Genomic DNA, 25998 nt, shown 5'->3' with positions numbered 1-25998 from the left:
GTTTTCAGGGCTGTATGGCCATGTTCCAGAAGTATTCTCTCCTGACGTTTCGCCCACATCTATGGCAGGCATCCTCAGAGGTTGCCTCACAACCTCTGAGGATGCCTGCCATAGATGTGGGCGAAACATCAGGAGAGAATACTTCTGGAACATGGCCATACAGCCCTGAAAACATACAACAACCCTGTGATCCCGGCCATGAAAGCATTCAACAACACAATTACAAGAGAGATGCAAAAGCCAATGTTTATTCCTATAAAAACCCAAACCCTAGTATGTACAGAAAGTCAACAAAGTAGATGTTATGTGCTGGTCCACGGAACTCCGCTCATGACTCTTCCACTGTCCCTTCTTTTACAATGGCTTTGGCAAGATTCCGTGCCATGGCCAGCCTCAGCATCTCTACCTTCATCATCTCAGCATCATCATCCTAGAAATGAAAATAAGTCACAGAAATTCACTTCCCTCTTCAGCCGATTCTGAAACAATCAGGAATAATCTGTACTGGCAGCCAGAATTAATGTTTCCTCTCATTATCATGGATGGAATCATGCAGTCACAGGGTTGGAAGAGACCTCAAGGGCCATCCAGTACAACCCAATTCTGCCATGCAGGAAAAGCACAATCAAAGCACCCCCAACAGATGGCCCATCCAGCTTCTGTTTAAAATGTGTTTAAAAAAATGAAAAACACATTTTGGTGTTTTCCTAGAGCTTTGTGCTAAAGGGTCCAAGTAAACTGATATATCTTTACATTAATAAACTGTAAATAAATTGTACACTGCCAAAAAAGTGGCTAACAGATAATGCATTTCACAGTGTTCTATGGATACGAACCGGAAATAGCATTGCACATGGAATATTTTATAAAGTTGTTTCTACTAAACAAAGAAATATACATTGTAACTTGCTACAAGATGTTTCATAAACCCTCCACTGGCTGGGACAAGTGCTTGCAGCCATTGCCAAGTCTTTCAGATTCTTGGGTAACTAGGAAAACTAGAATACCACTTATCCAAAGAAGTGGCTGTTTCATTCTAGCAAGTGCAGAACTTAAGGGAAATGGTAAAGTTTACTGCTGTCCCTTCTGCTGCCAATACTGCCATGCAGAAGAGAAATTTCTCTGGAAGCTCTTTTCCTAGGTTACAGAACTGGGTAAAGGAGGGGTTGCTGGCTAAGAATGGGCAAGAAGAAACTGACTAATTAAGCTGTTATTTATGGACCCCTCCACATAAAATCCATATGAAGCACTGCGGAAAGAGTAGCCCAACAGGTTGTTGAGGCCCCCTGATATCCCCCAAAATTGTTTTAGAAAGAGATTCTGGGGTTTAAGTGTGCAGTGCACTTATGGGACTAAATTCACCCATGACATGTCCCAGTTAAAGGCTCCTTCATGCACTATACAGTGGCAAACACATGTCCCATTTTGCATACATGCAACCAGGACACAAAATGCATGGCGAGTCCCAAGTCCTCTGCTAAGCATTGCCTACAGCAGGGATGAGCAACTTTGTCAAACATTGTCAGCAGAAAATTTAAACATGTGGGGCAGACAATCATCGTGTATCAAAGACCACTTAAAACAATCACTCTTCTGGCACTTCAGCCCTTGTTCTGGAACAGGATTACCTGGAACTTCTGTTTTTTGGATTCTGTTGCTGTTACATCTTCCAAGCATTTCATCAATTCGTATGTCTGATCAGCAGAGAATATCACCTGGAGGAAAGCAATTCATTTTCATACAACTATAGTTTCTCATCATTCTTTTCTTTGAGGTTGGCTTTTAAACATTGACTCTCTGGTAGGCCAGGCCCTTTAAATATGATCACTAATGCAGATGGCTGCTGGAACCAAGGTTTAAAATTCATGCTCTTTTTAGAACTGTTTGACTAACTTTGGTTTCTAGATAAGAACAGGGAAGTGTGTATGAGGGCAGATGTGGTATACTATGATTTGGCATTTTGGTGCTTGTATGCAGTTGGGCTAGAGCAGGGACTATGTAGCCTTCCCTGAGATTGTATAGCATCTCCTAGCATTTCTCACAATAGCTGTGCTGACTGGAATGATGAGAGTTGCAGTCCAGTAGCATGTAGAGATCTACATAATTTCTATCCCTGGACTAGGTAGAAATGATTTCTGCGTATGCCAGAACAGTATTCAAAGAGAATATAGCATCGATCCTTGAGAAATTATGAAGAAATTGAACTTCTAGGAGCAAAGGCACTTCATATTTTACAAGTATTAAGCTTAACTGAACCCATGTGCAGCAAATCCAAACTCTTATAGGAACAAGTATGCTTCTTTGAAGATGATGATGAGGAAAGTAAATTTGGTATCTATTTCCCCCGCGAATGCACCAGCTTGGTACAGTTTTAGTATTTTCCTCCATTGGCTGATTATCTAATTTTCAGAAATGCCGGACTTGCCTCTTTCTGTTCCAGGAGAGGAAGGGCATCAGTTAACAGCGTCATCCAGAAGGAGCATGGGGCAATACGAGCGGTCATCAACATTAACAGCAGCTTTGCTGCTGCAAAAAACTGCTTCTCACCATACATCCGATGAAATTCCCGGTATTTCCCTGTAGCCAAATGACAAGTTAGACCAGCCACTTCTACAGAATCCCAACACTATTTGTTCTCAGTCATTGACTTACAAAAGTAACTTGAAATTTTGGTTAGCATGAAGCAGACTTTACTGGACACAATCCAGTGAAGATTAGTTTCAACAAAAAGCTACCAAAATGAATTGGAGAGTCCCATTCATTTCAATACGACAAGTCATTAGCAGTCATTAGAAAGTGCTTGTAATGTATAGGGCTCAAAGTAATCATCTGCAATTGTTTCTGGAAACCAGGACAGCTAGCTTTGAGACTTCTGAAAATATCAGCTTTCATTTAGAAAGCAAAATCTATTTTACTAAGACTTTAGAGTTGTGTGGAATGTTAAACATGGGGAGAAAGGAAGAACTTGTGGGTTTAAAAGTGATGGCATTTTTACTTGCAATTACACTGTCATGCTAACTTTATAAAGCTTCAGTATAAATTCTCAGTGTCCGAAGAATAAAAACATACTTTGTGAGTCTCCTTTTCGGGGAGAAAAAAGTGCGGTATAAACAAACATTCTTTCTAAACTACTTTCCCAATGAAGGGGTTAGCATTGTGACGGTTGTTTCCACAGGGCTTTGTTTTGGCCATCCTCAGGTTTCAGGTTGGCAGCACGCATGTCTTTGTTGATGGTATCCAGCCACTTTTTCTTTGGCCGTCCACATGATTGCCGTTCTGCAATCTCGAAGTGTAGTGCTGTTTGTGCTACTGATGCGGATTCTCTTTTCATGACATGGCCATACCAAGTCTTGCTTCCTGCGTTTTCTTGCTGATCGCTTTTATTCCTAATCTTTGATGGATGTCATCATTTGGTACATGGTCAAGAAATGTTAAGCCAAGTGTGCATCTCAGCATTTTAATTTCCATTGTGTTAAGGGCTTGTTCATGTTTCTTTGTTGCTGGCCAGCACTCTGCCCCGTAAAGGGCTACTGGGCGAACAACTGTAGTGTAGATCTTAACCTTGAGTTGTTCAGGGGTTTTTGAGTCACACAGAATGCTGATAGTTTGCTGCCATTTCAACCAGGCTACATTTACTCATGACTGTATGTCTGGCATTGTATCGCCATCTATGGAGACCAGTGACCCTAGGTATTTAAACTGGGTGGCCTCCTTTAGTGCTTGTCCATTAATTTGAATTGTTTTTTCCAGCTTGAAGACCACATTCCAGATCTGTTTTGGGTATTTTCAATTGAAGTCCATTTTCACTGAGTCTGTCACTCCATGTCTGCAGCTGTTGTTGGAGGGCTGCACATTTTTGGTGGCTGAGTGCTATGTCACCTGCATATAGAAGTGTTCAGGGATGCATAGTCTGCAAATCTGCTGTAGCAGTGTCTATGCAGAGTATGAATAGTAATGGGAAGAATGCTGATCCCTGATGCACACCAACAGTGATGTTGAAAGGTGGAGAAATCCCTGCAGGGCAGCGGACCATACTTGTTGTATTATTGTATAGTAGCTTTATCCATGTTACGTAGTCTTCTGGTATTCCATGTGACCACAGTGCTCACCAGATCAGGTCATGGGGACTTGATCAAATGATTTTTTGAGCTCAAAGAATGCAAAGTGCAGTGGTTTCTTCTTTTCCCAATGTTTTTCCATGAGTAACCGGACAGCATGTATTGCATCCATTGTGCCACACCCCCTGACACAGCCACACTGATTTGGTGTAACAGCTGTGTGACATAATAAACATAATAGTAATAGTTCTCATACAATTAATTTTCCTTATTTCTCCCTCCAAAGATCTTCATGATGGAACAAACTTATTTTATTATGCCATATTCCCCCCATTTCTTTACAATTCTACATATCTACATTGTTCTATTTTAATACCAGTTTCCTTAAGTGCTTGAACACCTGTTGGGTGAATCCAAGGCAAAGCCTGCAGCAGTAAGATCGATTCCAGTAGTTACTTAAGCAGCAAACCAGGGATACGTATTTTGGTAGTGCATCTGGAAACATTTCCAATAATAGAGTTTTAAAAACAAACTTCCCCTTAATGGCAAAAAATATAAAGCTTGCTAGTTTACTTAAGCAGAGATTACTATTACATCCTCAAAAAGCAACTTTGTGCTATTGGTTTTCCTAAACATGGACCTTTCATTGCTTTGTGCAAGCACCCTCCCTGCTGGTTTCTAAGAGTTGTGGTGTCATCACAGGACTGTCTTATCCAACACTACAGTACCTTAAAATAAAATTAAAAAGCTGCAAACTATAGTTCTCACCAAGAAATGTCAGTCGGTCACTAAGCAGCATGGATGGTCCCAAGTTATCGATGAGGTCCAAGTCTGAGAAGGTGCCTCTTTCACAGTATTCCTTCAGGAATCTGGAAGATTGGATGTGTGAAGCCAGGTTAGCATCATAGCTTTCGTTCATTTCAAGGAACCATTTTAAGAATTCAAAGCCTGCAATTTTGAAGGGCATTGCCTTTCAGCACCTAAGACTGTGATATCAAAACTTCTAACTGTCACGTGATATGTTTTCACTGGCATAAATCAAAGGCCATTTCACAGTTGTATTTCAATGTATTTTTAAGAGCATGAAAAAACAGAAAAGTGCCCAACAGGCAAAGAACTGTGGCCCTGTGTTAGGCATAGGCAAATCTTTCAGTTTTGTTTTCACTCACATTCACATTTTGTGAAAATTTGGTAAATTCCAAAGCAAAACAGAAATTAAATTCTTACTCAGTCCTACTCTATTTTTCTCCATGTGATACTGTCTTTCCACCTGACCAGATTATGGCTTTTAGAACTTTTCATTCACTTAACAAAAGCACTACAAAAGGTAGCTTGATAACAGATAAATTTGTCTCTGAAGTTAATTCAGAGCAATTCCAACATGGAGCTATTCTCATTTTTAAAGTTAAAGCAGGAACTCCAAAGAGTGAGCCCACTTCCTGTGTCTGTTTGAATGCCAACTGCTGCTTTGTTGTGAAGTTAGCATGCTGCTTAGAGCTTGAAGACTGAGACCTCTTGCCTTGTTGGGAGGCTGCAGCCTAAAAGGGCAAGGGCCCAGTTTCCATGTAATGTTCAACATATTAGCACCTTTGTCTCTTTCCGCTGCTGTTTGTGACAATATACAACACACTTTTGGTGATGCTACCCATTACTAGACTGCAGAGGTCAATCCTGAATCAAGTGCTTCATATGGGTGGTTGGGGGCAGCGGGATGAAGGCATTGCTCCCAGTATGAACCCTGTCCCCTTCCAGGCTTCAGCTGAGTATTTAGAAATTTCAGCAACCAAAGCAAAGGAGCAGGTAAAGTGGCCAAGGAAGTAAGAACACAACAGACACAAGAGTTCTAGGTACAAACAACTATCAGTATTTCATTTTCATGGTGCTAAAAATGTGGGAACTAAAGAAAAACAGAAGGCAGAAATCTTATTTTTGGAGCATCTTGCCTTCTTCCTTATAACTATAACCCTGGTGTTTCTCCCCGCTCCAACAGCATATTCTTCCCCACCACTTCTGACTCCTTTGCTCTTACTACAGCTTGTCAAAATGGTTTTTCCTATCCAACTCTTACCTATCTGATATCAGGGTGGCAAATGCGGCATCTTTTGCCCGGATGCTCCAAGACAGCGCTGAGCCAAGGCGATTATTCCGGACAGCCTTCATGGCCATGATTTTACAGATGCTACGAACTTGAAACAGAAAATGAGGGGGAATAAATACAGTCAGTGAATTTGTATGTAATGCTGACATATTATTATACTTCAAAAATAGTAAGCAAGATTCACCTTGTTCGCTCATCATTCTTTGCTCACAAATTCTCAGCACTTTGAGGGCTTTACGTTCTGTGTCCAGGGGGATCCGTTCGATATGATGCTCCAAGTATGCTCTGCCATATTCTGGACAATGGTCAAAATAGTCTACTGCAAGCTGCCATAAACTACAGAGGAACAAGAATGACTCAAGGGCCCCCTTTGGAAGCCAGTTCTCATAGACCTTTTCAACATACAAAGCTAAAGCAGCCAGCACACATGGCAAAGGCCAAGTGAGGAAAATACATTCTGTATTTTTTTAAAAAAACCAATCAGTAGATGTTTACATGCTCATGAATTCATAACTGAATCATACTCTCATTTCACCCATGTGGATCATAAAAAGCAAGTATTTTCACACTTTATTAGTTAAAACATTCCCCAGAATACCAAGAAAACCAAAAGCCTGCTGAGAACCATAAAAAGCTATTTTTGTTGTTAATGTTTAAATCCTGAAATATAAAAATAGTGGCTCCATCCACGTAAAAACAGTTGGACCTGTGCCCCATTAAACAAATGGGATTTAGCTAAATCATAACTTAAAGCATTTGTTTCAATTGAGACTTAGTCACAAATAATGCGAAACTAAATCGGAGACATTATGGTCAGGAGACTTAGATCAGTTAAGATTTCTCAGTAATATCAGTTGACTGGGAACTTCAGTGAGCTTCCCATAGTCTTTCATGATCTGTGGACATTAAGTGATTAAGATTGTGAAATGCCTTTGGACAAAAGGAAGCACTACTCTCCCCTCCCTTTTTTTTTGCTTAGCCTGTCATAGAGGTGATACGAAATTGGCTTTTTGCTCTCTTTTTTGCTCTCTTTAAGTAACATTAGGAGTTCCCACCAGTCTGAAATACAAAATATTCCACAAAAATGAGGAAAAGAGCATTTGCAAGTAAAACATTTAGATGCTAAAGGTTACATCAACAAAATGCAGGGGAGACCTTTAAGATGCATTCGCTTTGGGTATCATTCCTCAACTAAAAACCATTTGGATATAACTAAATACTAACTTCCTTCTCCCTTACAGTGCTGAAATGTAAACAAAAAAAAATTTGTTACCTATGATGGGAAAAGAGTCCAGAAGCATATTCCAGTAGAAGGTATTCACGCATATTGGAACCAAAACTAAAAGAAGAACACATTGTAATAAGTTTCCTTTTAAAGTACAGCAGTTCCAGTTAATACCATTTTTATGAGACACAAACCCAGTTTTCTCTTCTGCCGCCATTATATCTGAATTCATATCTGACTTATAGTTTCATTTCATCAATGATATGTAAAACTAAACTGAAATAAAGCTATCTATTACTAGAAAACACCTTCCGTTTTTGTTAAGCAACGAGGAACACAATTGTACTTTGTCACCAAAAGTTGGCACAAGAAGGATGGAAACTGTGCAGTCTTCCATAGGTTGTTGAACTGCAGCTTCCACCAGCTTTAGCCAACACAGGAATTGCAGTTCAATGAGCTCTGAAGGGCTATGCAATTCCTACCTACTGTGGTGGAGCGGGTAGCCCTGATCGCAAGCTGTTTTTAATTCAAACATCAAGCCAGTTATTATTATTATTAGTAGTAGTATTAATTTTATTTATACCTCGCCTTTCTCCCCATGGGGACTCAAGGAGGGGAACAACCATATAATCTAATTACAATTTAAAACAAAGTTATGAACACAGATGGTATTAAGCAAGCTTCTGCTTCTTAACTGCAGTTTTAAATCTGTGAAATAATGTTGAAAATACTGGCCCAACTTACAGAACTGTTGCAGAACTGTATAAATAATGTACATTAAATATTTAAGCACTCTGAAGTGCTTCGTATATGCATTCTTTTCCAAAAAGAGAATAAACGGAGTACACATTCAGTTTTATTTGGTGCCACTTTTTGGTTTAATGCTTCCTGATATCAATTTTTTTTGCTTTTAAATTGCTGGTTATCACCAGACCCTGAAGTACCCTTTAACAACCATATCTGGCACAGACACAATTACAAAACCCCATGTAAAGTAAGACAACTCACTAAAGGTTGTGAGACTGAAGGAGATTGCAGTGGTCCAGCAGGTCTGTCAAATGAGCTACAAACCACCAGTTGCTCAGGGCAATGCTGCAGAAACAACCAACAAAAGGAAGAAGAAACTACATTATAATCAATACACCCCTTAAAACTTTACTTGGAAAAAACAGCAACCTTCTCCATCTAATTTAGCAAACTATTACATTTAACAGGATCACATTCAATCTGTGATTCTATCAGAACCCAATCTATGAATATATTTTGGTTTTAGACCGATTGTATATTCTTCTTTCCTTATGCATACACAACAGTTACAAAAATATCCTTTCCCCTGTATTTTAAGGTTAAAAGAGAAGCCCTCTGTAAATTTAGTTACCTGCATTCTTTAATCACTTGATGGATATCAAACTCAAAGGCTGCCAATAAGATGCTATCCAAAGGCTCAGGGGAGCTCTCTCCTCCTAGGAACAGGTCCAGGCTGGACTGTTGAAGACCCAAAAAGGTGGCATTTATTCAGTGTCAAGGATATGTGCTGCAGCATCAACCTTGGGTTATGCAAGTACAAATAAATACTGAGAAATGCCAAGCAGAGGCCACACACACACATTAAAGATGATGTAGCAAATGTGTGGCCATGAAATGTCGGGACTGCAAATGCACTCTGCTCTAGCCAATAATGGCAGAGTTTGGAAATTTACTGTTGCAAAAGTGATTAATTTCTGTTACCTATTACAGCTTGACACCGCTTTAACTGCCATGGCATGTTGCCAAAGAATGCTGGTGCCTCACCAAACTATAACTGCCATGTTTTCATAGCACTGAGTCCTATCAGTTCAAACTGCAGCAATTCTACAGATGCACACTAGGTCCTCTTTTTCCTAGATGGAGTTGCCAGTTTACGGTTAACATCAAATTGACAGTTTCCCAAATTAAGGCTAGCAGATGCATAAAATTGCCTGACAGTTGTAATTCTGATGCAAAATAAGCTTTCATAAATGTACTGCTGCTTAAACTTCTTACAAATGTTGGTGGCATGAGGAGATATGGTAAATGTGCCTGCAATAATCCTGTCCCTCTAAAATGACATCATCTCTTCCTATTCTCACTGTCACAAGAAGGCAGGGACAAGATAAAACAAAGATAAGAGCATATCTGGTCCTTTTTTGGCCTGGATGGTAACAAGGCTGGCTGTTGTTGGGAAGTGAGTTTTCCTAAATCACCTGGGCATAGACATGGAGTTCCACATGCTTCACAGTAGGATGGCAGTACAGCAAGCGGGTCACCAGGAAGTGGTACCAAGTTGTCATGAGGTCTTTCTTCTCCAAAATGGTTTTCTCATCTCCTAGTAAGATCTGATTGACAAAGCAGGAAAAAAGCACAGGAGACCCGAGATCAGGCCTGCACAACATATGGCCCGCAAAGGGTTTCCCAGAGGCAGGTAGTGAAAAAGGCCAATCAGCAAAAGTAAGCCCAGCCCCTTCATCAATTTCACATAGCAAAAAGGGGAGCAGCGGGGGTACATTGGAGGTCCCGTGAGGAGTTGCAGTCAGTCATGATAAGCATGGAGGAAAAGAGAAGGAAGGACTCATAAAATTATTTTTTTTAAAAAAAATACTGGCCCTGTACAACTGCCAAGTTGTGCAGGCATGCTTTAGAGAACACTACTTTAATCTTTTCATTCAGGAAATTTGATGTGCTGGAGGCACTATGTGTTTTTGTTATCCTAGCCTTTGAAGAACCAACTGCTTTTGGTAAGTTTTGCGCTCATGCAACTTCCATAAATAGCTATGACCATTAATTAATTCATTCTCTTTGCTTCAAAGCCTCACTCTATGTTTTGTTCTCTCCTACTTTCTCAATGATGAAGCACATCAATTTTTTAAAGTTCACACAACTAAAATACAAAATTTGTCAATGTTTACAAAGTTTACCCTCACCCTGCCCACACCTAGTGACTTAAGAAAATGTACAAGTGCTCCAGAGCCTCTTAAAACAAAACAAAAAACCAAAATAAAAAACCTCCAATACTTTCTAAGGCATCACAGGCCCTGGTTAGGAAGGAAGAAAGGAAGAGGGCATAGCACATTATTATCAGGGGTATTATTAGCATTAATCAGGAGGGGCCAATGACATTCACAAAGATGTATTCTACATTGCGGTAGGGAAGTTTTGGCTGTCTAGATGTTTTGGACTTTAAAACCCAGAAGTCCCAAACTTCATGGCCAATGATAAGGGATTATGGGAGCTGCAGCCGTGACCATCTGGAGTTCCAACCATTCCTAATCTCTGTTTTACACAGAAGTACCAGCTGGGTAAATATTGGCATTTTATCAATAAGAGAACGCTCCTTCAGCAAAGGATGTTTCCGTGTGAATGTCATGGGTCTTTCCCAGTGAACACGTTCTTCAATGTTTGGCTTCCAGCATTCAATTTATGCAATGTTACTCCTTCATTCTCAGAGCAAGTACTTAATCAGCATCACCACAACCACAGAGAAGACACTAGAGCCCCAGTCATTCTGAAATTTGAGTGAAATCCATGTACAGTACTGAAGCGGCAACACCAGTGGCTTACTGAAAATCACACAATGAAAGAAAAAAAAGGGGTGCCAAAAGTGATATTTTGCTCCAAATATCTCCCTTCCACCCACCACCCCTCATTCACAGATCCCACGCACCTTGCAAAGGGTTTCCATGTGAGGGTTGGAAGCAAATGTGCCATCTTTCAAGAACCGCTGACACTCCTCATGCCAGTGCTGCCATTTCAGCTCCAGCTCCGTCAAAGTCTGAATGCTATTAAGCTGGAAAAAGATGCAAAGGCAGCTAAATTCATTTAATCTCAAAATTCACAGTTGTCAGCACTTTCCAATCACTTCTCATGAAAACAGGAACGTTTTCATGTTTTGGTTTTATCTAATGAAATGGGTGCATAAATCAAAACTTTAGAGAAAAACAGCATCTGAGGCATCCTTTCTCAAAAAATAGCTTTATTAAAAGGACAGTGTCTATATACATTTGTGTGCAGAAAGAATTTCACTAATTTAATTGGACTTCTTCCCACAGATGTGTCTTTACAATCATAGCAGAACCGAAGGAGCAAACATTTTTCAAGGCAGTATCACAGAAACTTAAAATATTATTATTCTTCATACAAAAAAGAAGTATACTGCATTTTATTGCATAATAGTCTTCACCACATAATAGTTGCACCCCCCATTTTTAGGGTGGCAAAATTGTATATTTGTGTTCCTTGCATAAAGTCGCAGAGCCATTTGGGGCTAATTTTCCCTTCCTTTCTTCTTTCTCTGAAGGCAAGGCAGTTTACAAACTATGAAATGGAGGTCTCTGGGACTCAGATTGTCTCTTCTTTTGCCAGAAAACTGCTTTTCAAATTTTGTAAAGTGCCTTGCCTTCGGAAAAAGAAGGAAGGGAGGGAGAACCCTCATTTCTCTTTTCTCCAAGGCAAAGCAGTTTTAAAAACGAAACTAATAGAAATGGAGCTGTTTGTCTCAGGCTGGATCATCCCTCCTCTTCTTGTCTCAAGAGATAATGCCGTTTATTTAAATACAACAACAACAACCAGAAACCCGAGAATCTAAGGCAGATTTTTTTTCATTGTGTCCTCCTTTTTTCAATCAGTAAAAGGATAAAAAGTACAGCTATTATGCAATGAAATATGCTATTTTATATGTTTTTAAAATATTCATCATCATCCATAATTCAGCTATGCTTGCAGAATGCCTAAATTTAAACTGCAAGTTAAAAAATCATCCAAGATAATGTGACAGGGAGAAATGTTTGCTGAAGATCTTGAAGAATTCCTGACTGGCAACAAAACTGAGGTATCTGGATCAATAATCAGGGCAACAACACAGTCAAAGGAAAAAACACGCTATTGTGAATCCATCACTGATTCCCCTGGCCAGAACTGTATGGGAGAGCTACAGCCTACATACACTGGGAACAGGCATCTTCTTCATCAATTCGTCCAAAATTTTGCACATGTTCACTGAAGTGGGATTTGCATTGGCTTCCTTAGAGAGCAGCTGTCGAGCCTCATCCATCCGGCCCTGAAGCACAAAGATAGTCACCTGTAACAAAACAAGACATTGTTGTGAACAATTATGGAGTGAAACCTGTGATATCGCCTAGGTATGAATGATAACACCCAAACCTGTATGCGTCATACAGTTGGGTCATCCATATCCCCACTGATTCTACTAACCCCACCACGACCATCACCATCATAACCTAGTATTCAAATATTTTAAAATATTCAAAATATCTAGTTTTCAAAATAAATTACCCACCTCTCAAAAGGCACCATGGGACATCCTCTGCCTGACAACTTTACTAGAAGATCATGGTGGAACTTGAGGGAGGGGGGGAGGGTCCATGACATGATCCCCATAGAAATAGAGGACCCAATGTATATCATGTCTCAAAATAAAATATTCAGAACAACATCTTTAACAAGACAGGACAAATTAATTCTGACAAGCACATGTTACACTGATGTAAATAACCACATGTTGGCTGAAAGGTAATCCCCACTATTTACATCTGTTTCTGGACAACAACATTTCTCACTTACCACGTTCCAAAAGTTTTCATGTTTTGTTGGACTTTCATTCCTCAGAACTTCACAAACCATGTTGTCCACATCACACACATGAAGACGAACCCAGTCAAGAAGATGACACAGGAGAGGTCCAGCTGAGGGGGGAAAGAAATATTTCTACAAACTGTTCTAGTCTTTCTTACTATTCTTGGAAGATATCACTCTTCAGAACATTGATTCATACTGGTTACTAAAGAAGGCTGCACAGCTGAGGATGCATTTCTGACACTGAAGACAAAACTTCATATAGTAGGTCTGAAGACCCACAAATTATGATGGCACTGCTCTGAAATAGATAACTGCAAGACAAGAAAGCTGCTGGCCAGAGTACTACAGAAAGTTCCAAGTACACATTTTTAGCTCTGTTGAATACCGCATATACTCGAATATAAGCCGACCCGAATATAAGCCGAGGCACCTAATTTTAACACAAAAAATTAGGAAAACTTATTGACTCGAGTATAAGCCGAGGGTGGGAAATGCAGCAGCTACTGGTAAATTTCAAAATAAAAATAGATACCAAAAAATTACATTGAGGTATCCGTAGATTAAATGTTTTTGAGTATTTATATAAAACTGTAATTTAACATAAGACTATCCAACTCTGATTATATCTTTATTGTGGAGGCCAAAAGAGTGTGGCTTCTCTTTGTTTGAGGCCACCTCAAACAAATGGACTCTAGAGAAACGCAGAATGGAATTGAAAGCATACCAATGAGAATGATTCCAATTATTAATTATTGTTAAATATTGTTCATACTTTCTCCCAGTCTGGGACTCCAGGTTTACAGGAGATAAAATAGATACAACTTTTTTTACATTATGCAAAAGTTTAAAATATAACTGAAATAAAATAAACCATAGAATATTAGAAGGAAGAACAACAAATATAGGAAACACAGTACATGAAAGGTCTTTTTTCCTGTGCAATCAGCCCCCAAAGTCCTGATGAAACAAAAGGATCTTCACTTGTCTATAAAAAGATAGGAAGGAAGACACCCAGCCCTACCTTTCTGGGGTGTTTCAGAGCAATCACTGAGGATGGTGAGGATAGAAAGAAGAGTATTACAAATCATTATTCTAACCTTCTTCAATGTAAATGTGCTTACGTATCCTTCCAATAATCACCATAGTTTATTTTAACTATACTTTTGGGGAAAATGCTGTGTGTATATGAATACGTAAAAGTGGGAAAGACTGGCATGGGAACAGGTTGGGAAAGAAGGACTGGAAATGGGAAAAGATTGGAATGGGAAGCGGGTGGAAACCAAATTAAATTTTCTATTAAAAATGTTCTTTTTACTCATAATTCATGTTACTGTTAAGTTTAACGAATATGTTAAAAGTTTTGATTAAAGTTTATTTTTAGATTAACACAGTTTATTATTCTTGAACTTTGTGGTCCCTGCTAACAAGAAAAAAATCAAAGTGGTCCCTGGTCAAAAAAAGTTGGGAACCACTGTTCTAGGCTGATGGGGGAGACTGGCATCGCACCCCTGGTGTGCCAAGTACTAGTACCAAATTTGTGCTCATAATTGTTCCTTTCATTCCTGGAAATTCACCATTGACTAGTCTCAGCAAATTGGGCCAAAGGTAAGGGGATGATGTCAGTTGCAGCCCATGTGGGGTTTCAAGCTGCTCACGCCTGTGTTTGGCTTCATCAGGTGACTAACCTTGCGACTAGAACAAGCCCTATGAGGAGCTGCTTAAAGAGCTGGGCATGTTTAGCCTGCCAGAAGAGAAGGCTGAGAGGAGACATGATAGCCATGTACAAATATGTGAGGGGAAGTCACAGGGAGGAGGGAGAAAGCTTGTTTTCTGCTGCCCTGCAGACTAGGACATGGAACAATGGCTTTAAACTACAGGAAGGGAAATTCCACCTGAACATCAGGAATAACTTCCTGACTGTGAGAGCTATTCGGCAGTGGAACTCTCTCCCCCGGACTGTGATGGAGGCCCCTTCTCTGGAGGCTTTTAAGCAGAGGCTTGGTGGCCATCTGTCGGGGGTGCTTTGAATGTGATTTTCCTGCTTTCTGGCGGGGGTTGGACTGGATGGCCCATGAGGTCTCTTCCAACTCTATGATTCTATGACATCTTACATCAAATCTGTGACTATTTCCCCAAAAATATATTATTGTGGCCCTTTCATTAGCTATGTAAGAAATTTATATGAATGCATTCAGAGACACAGCTTTATTTACTATTATTATTGTCCTTCATGTACAAGCATTCTGTTGACAGCTGTAAAAAAAGGAAATGTTCAATTTCCCCCCTTTGCCAGCAAGGAGTTTTTCCAATTTAATTTATTGTTTTCTCTATTTTTAAAAGAATCATTATCAGACAATTTGGAAATTGTGTTTTAAACAAGCTCAATTAAGCTGCACCACAATGAATTGTGTGTGGTTTTATGTGTGGGTAAGCAGAGATGCTGCATATAAGCCTCCAGACTTTACTTGCTTCCAGACTTCGCTTCACCTCCCAGAATCCCCCAGCCACTGTGGCCAGTGGCCATGCTTGTCAAGGGACTATTTAGACTTAACTTTTTCAAACTTTGCAATCAGCCTACACTCTTCATGGAAGTAGGCTGGCAAGTAGTGCCCATGTGTTATTGGGTTTTCAAAATGACAATGAAAGATCAATCTTTACAAGGTTGTCATTTACATTGGCTAGTGAAAACAATATTTTCATGTGTTTATAATGCACAGCAATGGCTGGTTATGCTCTCAAGGTGTTTTCATTACCTGAAGTGATTTTAATAGTCTTAGCTCGTATCTTGCAGCTAATATATACAGGCATGGAAATGAACTTGCCATTAATATGTAAAAAAAAAAGCAATAGGGAAGTGCTCCTTGAGGAGGGAGATGACCCTCATCTCTCCGCACACCAACCCAGCACTAATGAGCCATGGTAGTTCAAGTGCTGCGTTAACTGGCAGTGTAGATGTACCTGGAGAAGGCAGCAAAGCCGGGGGGGGGGGGGGGGAGGGGTCTGGGGAAGGAGCGCCAGCCTTTCCCATGGGAAGCAAAAGGCCACAGAAAAGAAAGGGATTACCAGCTTTGGCTCACCCCTCTTGTGCGCCTCTCGCGTTCCTATGGATGTTTTTCGTGTGCGCAGGAAAACTAGGGAGATAGGCGCGTGCGTGCGCGGCGAAAGAAAGATTTAGGGAGGCGTGTGAGGCCTCCCTCCTCTACCTGCACACACCTCCCTTCCTGCTTGTCTCGCTGCATGCGCTTCCCATGCTCTTGCTTTCGCTGTTTTCGCTGTGTGCGCGCGGCAAGACAAGCAGGAATCCAAGAGTATTGCAAATGGGTGTTGTGACTCAGCCTCAGAGTGACTCTGATGAGGATTTTGGAATACAGGTTCAGGATGAGTTTCAAGATGACTCTGATGGGAATTATGGGATTCAGGTGCAGGGTGTTCCTGCTGTGGAAGATAGGGAATGGGGAGGCTTTCCCATGGGAGGAAATGGTGTTGTTGATGCTGATGTTTCCCAGGTGCAAGAAGCAGGAAGGGGGAGCAGCTCCCAGTCTGATAATACTAACGAGCAGTTTGGCCTTGACGATAATGCATCTCTGGACCGGGCCAGTTGCTTGGAATTTAGGGGGGTTCGCAGAAGTCTTAGAATAGCAAATAAGAGAGAGGTCAAAGGGCAAATGAATGCCTTCATGTTATGCTATTAAAGCTGTCTGCTGAGAGAGGAATCTTTTTCAAAGCAATGTCTCGTGTGAGTTAGAAGCACCTCTTGCTTTCTTGGATTATCCTGTAATCAAGTTCATGGGACCATGTCATGTATTAATGGAACCTTGTTTTATGCCTAAGGTTTTCTTGGATTAATCTGTATAGCCTTGGTTTTGCAACCATCTTTGGATCTTTACTTTTGCTTTTTAAGAACTATTTATTTCCTATTTCCTAATAAACTACAAAAGACTTCAACCTGTATATAGCCTGGTGTGTTCAGCAAGGTGAAGCTATCCTGAGGTGTGACAATGGGTCTCACTGTAGATCAGCAGCTTCCTGCCTGTCCCGCCACGCGCTCACAGCGCGAAAGCAGGAGTAAGGGCGAGAGAAGAAGGAAGCTGCTGATCAGCAGTGAAACCCATTTGCAGGAGTACTCTTGGATTCCTGCTTGTCTTGCTGCGCGCACACAGTGAAAACAGCAAAAGCAGGAGCAAGGGAAGCGCACGCAGCGAGACAAGCAGGAAGGGAGGTGCGTGCGGGTAGAGGAGGGAGGCCTCGCGCGCCTCCCTAAATCTTCCTTTCGCTGCGCACGCACGCGCCTATCTCCCTAGTTTTCCTGCGCACGCGAAAAACATCCATAGGAACGTGAGAGGCGCACAAGAGGGGTGAGCCAACGCTGGTAATCCCTTTCTTTTCTGTGGCCTTTTGCTTCCCATGGGAAAGGCTGGCGCTCCTTCCCCAGACCCCCCCCCCCCCCCCCGGCTTTGCTGCCTTCTCCAGGTACATCTACACTGCCAGTTAACGCAGTCTGACAGCACTTGAACTGCCATTAGAGCTTGGTTGGTGTGCGGAGAGGTGAGAGTCCTGGTGGGGACTCTCACCTCTCCGCCTTAAACAAAGGCTTTTTTCAGCCCCACGTCTTTCCACCTGCACCCTGTCTCGAGTATAAGCCGAGGGGGATTTTTTCATCCTTTAAAAGGGGCAAAAAATCTCGGCTTATACTTGAGTATAAATGGTACTTAAAATCAGATCATTATCTTGAAGCCAAGGTGGGGCTGGGAAATATACATGTAGTACCTTACTTGTTAAAAGTCCTTCTTGCCAAAAGTGATCTTACATCAGCTAAAGAATAAGAATAAAAGCAAGAGACAAAGAATAGAAGCAACAGAGTCATTGATTCATCACACTCCACTTTTTACCTGGTGCTGCTTCAATAAACATAATTTCGCACAGATTCCAGATCAATTCCATCGCAGACAGGATGGAGACCTGAGGAAAAACGAACACCAATAAAAGGTCAACAGCAATTCTAATAATTTGAGCTTCAAGATGAAGACAAAGTAGCCATATCAGCTTCTGAAATTGTGAAAAAAGTGCTCAAGAGAGTTTTAATGTAGAAGAAAGAAGAGACTATTAAAATATGAAATTTAGATCGTTTTATTTATAGGATACGTGTTAGGGTTCAGAAAATTTCAGGCCAGAGGATAATCCCACCATGGCACTCAGTTGTGCATGTCTTTAGTATGATAAAATAATAATAATAATAATAGTAATAATAATAATTAAAAATAAAGCTTTATTTTTAACCTGCCCACTCTCCCTAAGGGGACTCAGGGCGGCTTCCATGAACAAAATGGCAAACATTCAATGTATGTCCCTGCCTTCCTCTGCAGCTAACCTTGTGTGCTGTTCTTGATACCACTTCAGACTCAATTTAATGCTGGATGAGACACACACATTTCTTGGGAGAGAAATGATATTAGTTGGGAGAACTTGTTTTGGATGGCAATCAAGGAAAGTGAACATGTATGGACCTCTGAACATGGTGGTACACCAAAAAAAGGTGTAGAAATGTCAAGTAACTACTTTCAGAGATTTCACTAGAATGTATCAGATTTTTCTCTTTCTTGAAGAACTGGGATAAATCCTTCAAGTTTTCAAAATATGTCTAAATCCAATATAGATTTATCCATAACGCTCATCAGGATTTTCAGCTCCTTCCCTTCACAGCCATTACTTGATATTTTTGAAAATATGTTTTTGAGAGTTTTCCAGCCCTTCAGAACTGGGAAAGGGAGCCTGTGGCAGGGAGAAGGGGATTGCTTCTCCCATTTACATTAGATTCTGCTCCTGACACACAGGGGAGCTCCAGTCCTGCATACAACCCAGAAACTCCAGAGTCTGTATTCTGTGTACAACCTGCTGAACCCTACAGTACAGAATGTATCATAATCCTTGGAATACAATAATGATGATTGGCTGGAAGCAACTATTTACACTGCCAACAATAGTAGAAAGGGCTTCCCCCACATACCTACTTTTAGAAAATTTTGTTAGTGCAGGAAGCCCTGAGGAGAGAGAAACATTAGAAGCATGCCGAAGTAGCAAAAGCCTAACAGTTGTTTTCCCTTAGGAAAACTGACTTTAGGAATGGGATCTGGGACAGTGAAAAAGGAGCTACCAGGTCTAAACCCCAAGCTCCCTCAAGCCATTTTCTTTTATCCTGTAGGGCTCCAGATCCATGTTTTGAAAGATCTGCACCAACCGACCACCCTACATCTGGAAGCAGGGTTTCAGAGTGAAAAATTGGCAAATGGGAAAAGATGAAGCAGTCTTCATCTCCCACTGTTTCTTAATCCATACTCTTCTCTCAAAGTTCCTTTTTTTAATATTTCAAAAGACTGTAATGTTTTTAGGTAGGCTTTGAAGATATCCCTTTTCAGAATCAGATACATGCTGAATCTGGAGAAGGCATCCATTGTTGGAAACATCAGATGCAAAAGAGTTTGGATGGACTAAAATGTTGTTTGTTACGGTATTTTAACAATAACCATGCCCCAAATAATTAAACAATTGGTGTGTTAGTAATAGAAGAGCAAAGAAATTCGGCAACAAGCACCATGTAATTCCTTTTAAGGCAACTTTATCCACTGTAATCAGAAAAATGATATATAGATCCACAAAATCCAAAAAAGTCCATTAATCAGAATACTAGATACACTGATAAAGCTAGAAGTAATTTAACAAAAATTAATAATATTTCAGTTACCTGTGTACTGTGATGTAAGTGCATTGCTGGGTCCCGTGTGGAAACTTGCAAAAGAAAAAAAAATCCTAGAAGTCAAGATCTTTTCCTTCTTGAAAATTCAGAGCTAAAAATAAATTTTATTCCTAATCTACAACATTCTAAAGTGGAATAGATCAACACATTTCAAATTCCATGCTTTGAAAAGAACTATTCAGAAATGTCTTCTGTATGTTCTGGGGAGAATGACACAATGTTTGCATTTTTTTTTCAAAAAGACATTTTGAGGCCCACTGAAGAAACAGCCTACAAGAAGCCATATGTATGGGCCACATTTTCCTTATCTTTTCTGTAGACAAGCTTCTTTTTTTACTTAACAACCCTTCTCATAAGCTACATTCAAAATGCTACCATAACTTATCCCATCCCTATAGAGGTCACTCTCATTTCAACTATCTGAGTATCAATGGACTGAATATATGAAGTACTATAATACTGCAATCCACTCTAACCAAGAGATCATTACAAGCTGATAACTTCTGTAAGGCATGCGGGAAGACATCAATTAAATTTCATGAGCAGGGCTTCATGAGCTGTTCAAATTATTTCTGAAATACTCTTTCTTGGTCTCAAAACTGATGAGTTCTACATTAATAGCACTGAATGACTTACTAGCCATCTGGTGTGAATCTTCCATGCAGGCTCTTATGACTGAACGGTAGTTTTTGCTCACTCGAACCAATCTTTCAAAAAATAGAAAAGCATTATTAGAACAGAAGTTTAAAAAAATAATCAACACATGAAGAACATTTGCCATAATCCATGTGCTTCAACAGCAGTTTGAAATAATCTTGCATTAAGTTGCTACATACTCCTTAACACGACATAAGCATTTGGTGGTCCTAATGACAACATTGCCAATTTGAATTTTCTTATGGACAGGCATAGCTTATTTTGTTATACAGATGTTTTCTTTCTCCTTTCTGAGAGCAAATGAATATGCATCTCCAAAAAAGATAACACCAAAGAATAAAGGTAGACATCAAAATTAAGCAAACTGATGATATGCTGAGGCTTCAATTCTGTATGCATTAACCTTGAAATAAACCTTAGTCAAAGTAGTCAAATGTAAATGTGACCGAACAAGCAGGAACTTGGGTTCCTAACTGAATGAGTATTTATTACATTTGATCCCATTTGAATAATTTCACAGAATCAAGATCTTGAAGACCACTTACTGAGCGGTCCTGGATTTCCCAGCCTTTTCTTTCTCATCCTTCTGGAGTCCAACAAAGATCCCATGTGATTCATTGAAAAGCTTTCTCAAAGTCTGAGAGTATACGTCTTGATCTTTGCGAATAATGTAGACATAGGGACAGCCTGGGCTTTTATCTTGATTTTCTAAAACAGATGAGAGATGTTTTAGTGTAACAAGAGAGCCTGAAATAAATTTAAAAGGAAATAAAAAGGTGACCTCCATATTTCAAAATTAAGCTACAATAAATATTCTAATAAGGGAGCTAGTTCAGTATAATGGTTTAAGCGTTGGAGTATGATTCTGTATATCAAGGCCTGAATTTCCTGTTTGGCAATAGAAACCCACAGGATGACCTTGCCTAAATTACACTCTCTCAGCCTCACAGGAAGGCAGAGAAACATGTTCTGAACTAGGTTTGCCTAAAAGGCACAAAACAACAAAGATTCAAAGATTATCTTGGAACATATGAATGAAATGAAAATGATGGTTATCTAAACATCTGGGATAAGAGATCATCAGCATTCTAATAAGACATGGCAATATTTCTCCATCAAGTAATGACAGTTTCTAAGGTGGATCTACAATGCAGAATTAATGTCGCTTGACACCACTTTAATTGCCATGATTCAATGCTATGAAATCATGGGCATTGTAGTTTTAAAAGGTCTTTAGCCTTCTCTGCCAAACAGGGCTGGGGCCGCACCAAACTTCAACTTCCATGGTTCCATAGCACTGAGTCATGACAGTTAAAGTGTCAAATTGAATTCATTCTATAGTGTAGATGTAGTCATAGATGAAGGGATAAACTGAATAAAGGCAATAAAATTGTCTAGCCTTGTATTCAGGCAAAATGGAGGTGCTGTGGTGAGTGATTCCCATACCCATACTTAGGGAATGCGCCTTCATTCACTGCAATTGTTTGAATCCCCATTGAGTTCAGTAATTAGGAGCTCCAGATGGTTCAACCTGATCATGGTGGTCCAGACACTGATAACCAAAAACTAGATTACTGCAATGCCTCCTATGCAAGTCAACCATTCAAAATACTTCAGGCGTTGCAGCTGGCGCAGAATGCAGCTGCTCACTGATTGACAAGAAAGGGTGATCAACTGGACACAAGGCCTGTGCTCAAGGAATCATACTGATTGTCAATGTGCAACTTGACTAGATTCAGGAGTTTGAGGTTTTTGTTTAAATCATAAGAAAACAACTTGGGTCCAAAATATTTAAAAGACTTAATTTCAATTGATATTTTGTGAAGTTCTGTTTGGGAACTCAACAACAGCAACTCTTGAGGATTTTTAATGGAGTCCTTCATACAATTATTCATCTACTGAAGAAAATTATAAACTTTCTTCAGTAGGTGAATAATTGTATGAAGGACTCCATTCAAAATCCTCAAGAGTTGCTGTTGTAGAGTTCCCAAACAGAACTTCACAAATAAATAATAATAATAAAAAAATTATTTATGTTCCGCCCTATCTCCCCAAGCAGATTCCAAACATAAAAGTCAAACATTTGATGCCCGAACACAACAACTATACCCCCATAATAACGAAAAATAACATAAAAAAACAAATTATGACTTAACAAAAAAAATTAAATTAAAAACACAACTTGTTATATATGACATAAAACAAAACATTGAACATTGAACAAAAGTATTCCTAGTTCAATATCCATTTAAATTAAGTCCTTTAAGTATTTTGGTTCCAAGTTGTTTTCTTATGAGTTACACAACAACCTCAAACTTTTGAATCTAGACAAGTTGCACATTGGCAACCAGTATGAATTCTTGAGCACAGGCCTTGTGTCTAGTTGATCACCCTTTCTTGTCAATAAGTGAGCAGCTGCATTCTGCGCCAGCTGCAACGTCTGAAGCATTTTGAACAGTTGACTCCAGTTGCATTGTGAGCAATGTTCTAAAGTCTCCCATCCAGACATAAGATCATATGTAAGCCTACCTGGTTTCAGAGACTAGGGCTCCTTCCACACAGCTGTATAAAATCCACATTGAACTGGATTATATGGCAGTGTGGACTCAGATAAAACAGTTCAAAGCAGACACTGTGAATTATCTGCCTTGATGTTCTGGGTTATATGGCTGTGTGGAAAGGGTCTAGGTATGCCTTTGAACCAAAAAGCCCATCAAACCCTATTGTAAGCAAAAAAAATACAGCTCACCATTGTAATGTATTTGTTATCACGAACTTGTAAAACACAACAAAAGATGTAAAATAGTAACATGATGCCAACCTGCAGATCTAAACAAGGTTTCACACATCAGCATCTCCCCGGGTCCCCACGCAAAGCATAACTGTTTCTTGTCTGAGTTCACTCCAGGAATCAGCTGTTTTTCAAAGAAAAGGAGAGGATGGCACAGGCAAACATAGTGACACAGGATATTTACATATTCTTTTCCAAAGTACTGGAAATACATGTATGACAGAAACAAAATCAGAAAAGAGGGAAATACCGTTCTTTAGAAGGCAGCTTTATGTATAAAATTGGTTGCTGAGCTGAATTGTTCCACACACACACATTGGCAAATCCCTTCATAGATTTAAAATGGCCCAGAGGCAAAACTGCCCCCAAGACCCTTAAGAGGGTTATAAGAGACATCAATTGCGGTGCCCAGAATTGGACACAGTATTCCAGGTGTGGTCTGACCAAGGTGGAATAGAAGGGTAGCATGACTTCCCTGGATCTAGACACTATACTCCTATTTATGCAGGCCAAAATCCCATTGGCTTTTTTTGCCGCCGCATCACACTGCTGGCTCATGTTTAACTTGTTGTCCGTGAGGACTCCAAGATCTTTTTCACACGTACTGCTGTCGAGCCAGGCGTCCCCCATTCTGCCTCTTGGCATTTCATTTTTTCTGCCTAAGTGAAGTATCTTACATTTGTCCCTGTTGAACCCTGTTGCCAGTGGTTCCAAAATAACTTCTGCTAGTTCCTTCAATACTCTTGGATGTAGTTGATCTGGCCCTGGGGACTCGAATTCGTTTAGAGCGGCCAGGTATTCTTGGATGACTTCTTTCCCTATTTGAGGTTGAATTTCCCCTAATCCGTCATCCACTCCATGTTGCTGAGGTTGTGGACGACTTTCTTTTTGTGAGAAGACTGAGGCAAAGAAGGGATTAAGTAGTTCTGCCTTTTCCTTATCCCCTGCCACCATCACCCCATCTTCTCCTCGCAGAGTACTGATGTTGTTTGACAGTACTTGAACTGCTGTGGCTCAATGCTAAGGAGTCCTAGGAGTTGTCGCTTTACAAGGCCTCCAGACTTCTCTGCTAAAGAGGACTGGTGACCCAGCAAACTACTGATCCCAGGATCTCACGGCATTGAGCCTTGGCAGTCAAAATGGTGTCAAACTGCCTTAACTATACAGTGTTGATGCATCCATTATTTCTTCTGTTGTTACCATGAAAGTTCCAATGCATCATAATTGCCCACCACAATTCAAGAGTTATTACTTGCTTTTTGTATGAGTACTCATTTGATTCTCTTTCCCAATTGTCAAGGTGCAGATGGATATTCCAAAGTTGGGAGTGTATTGTTTTTGCACTCATTTCATCCCTTGGATCAGCATGACAAATTCCTTAGTATTCAACTATTTACTACTATCAATTCATTGTGCTGGTTGTTAGCTGGACCTGATTGTTTCCTGTCTGGAATTCCCATCTTCTGAGTGTTGTTCTTCATTTACTGTCCAGATTTTAGAGTTTTAAAAATACTGGTAGCCAGATTTTGTTCATTTTCATTTCATGTTCATTTTCATGGTTTCCTCCTTTCTGTTGAAGTTGTCCACATGATTATGGATTTCAATAGCTTCTCTGTGTAGTCTGACCTGGTAGTTGTTAGAGTGGTCCAGCATTTCAGTGTTCTCAAATAATATTCTGTGTCCAGATTGGTTCATCAAATGCTCTGCTATGCTTGATTTCTCTGGTTGAGTGAGTCTGCAGTGCCTTTCACATTCCTTGACTTGTGTTTGGGCAATGCTGCTGCATTTGGTGGTCCTATGTAGACTTGCCCACAGCTGCATGGTATGGGGTAGACTCCTGCAGAGGTTAGAGGATCCCTCTTGTCCCTTACTGAACATAGCATTTGTTGGATTTTCTTAGTGGGTTTGTAGATAGTTTGTAGGTTGTGTTTCTTCATCAGCTTCCCTATGCGGTCAAGGGAAACATGGCGATACAGCCAGGAAAACTCACAGCAACCCTATCAATTCATTATTGCTACTACTATTAGCATTATTATCATCATCATATTCAGCATATTCTTCTGCTGAAGCTTCCTTTAAAAACCAACCCTGCTTTCCAAAGTCTCAGAGTGGATCTATACCAGGCATGGGAAAACCTGGGCCCTCCGGTAGGCTGTTAGGAATTGTGGGAGTTGAAGTCCAAAACACCTGGAGGGCCCAAGTTAGCCCATGCCTGATCTATACCACAGAATTTACTGCGGTTTGACATGACTTTAACTACCATGGCAATCTTGGGATTTGTGGTTTGGTGAGGCCCCAGCACTCTTCGCCACAGACTCTCAAGAAACTACAATTCCCCGGATTCCACAGCCCGTTAAAGTAGTGTCCACCCGCATGCCCTTATCCCACAGCTCCGCACCGTGACTGAGGGCTCCTCGTCCACCTCCTCCATGGCTCTCCTTCTCGGCGCCTGCCTTCGCGCTTCTCTGCCGCTCAAGCCTCTAGCAGCCGCTTCCTCCCTCTTGCGAGGAGGCCGGAAAAGCTGCCAGCCAACCGCCGGGCTTCCCGGGCAGCCACACGCACGCTGACGTAAAAACGTTCTCTGTCGCGCATGCGCACTCCCTCCCCTCTTTCGTGTCCACGGAGGTAAGAAAATTATAGAGCTATGTATCCTATTCCGTGGATATTGCCATTATTTTCTCCTCGGGGAGGTGTGTCCATAAAAAGATATGGCCCCTTTCTTTCCCCGCCATTGAGGGTGTTTTCCAATCTGCCTGTAAGGATTATACTTCTCAGGTTCTTGAAACCCAGTTCCCAAGGCTTATTTCC

At 40.5% G+C, this 25998-nt stretch overlaps 1 protein-coding gene across 2 annotated transcripts; it reads right to left on the bottom strand.

The window, feature by feature from the left end:
• Positions 1-232: 232 nt before the first annotated feature.
• nup85 (nucleoporin 85) lies at positions 233-25747 on the bottom strand. 2 transcript variants are annotated; one of them, XM_003217263.4, is made up of 19 exons: positions 25589-25747; positions 23221-23314; positions 20945-21107; positions 20379-20449; positions 19731-19774; positions 17881-17950; positions 12977-13098; positions 12339-12473; positions 11061-11183; positions 9604-9735; positions 8760-8866; positions 8390-8473; positions 7430-7495; positions 6341-6492; positions 6127-6244; positions 4827-4927; positions 2426-2577; positions 1629-1715; positions 233-430 (listed from the first exon to the last, which is right to left on the bottom strand). In XM_003217263.4, exons 1-19 carry the CDS (start codon positions 25619-25621, stop codon positions 329-331), a joined length of 1956 nt encoding a protein of 651 aa, XP_003217311.2. In that variant the 5' UTR covers positions 25622-25747; the 3' UTR covers positions 233-328. The 2 variants fall into 2 exon arrangements, with proteins under 2 accessions (XP_003217311.2, XP_062830024.1); XM_062973954.1 differs by lacking the exons at positions 1629-1715; positions 2426-2577.
• Between the last annotated feature and the right edge of the window lie 251 nt (positions 25748-25998).

Source organism: Anolis carolinensis, chromosome 2, assembly GCF_035594765.1.
Source record: "Anolis carolinensis isolate JA03-04 chromosome 2, rAnoCar3.1.pri, whole genome shotgun sequence".
In the NCBI taxonomy this organism is placed as follows: Eukaryota; Metazoa; Chordata; class Lepidosauria; order Squamata; family Dactyloidae; genus Anolis; species Anolis carolinensis.
This window is presented reverse-complemented; position numbering and strand designations above follow the sequence as displayed.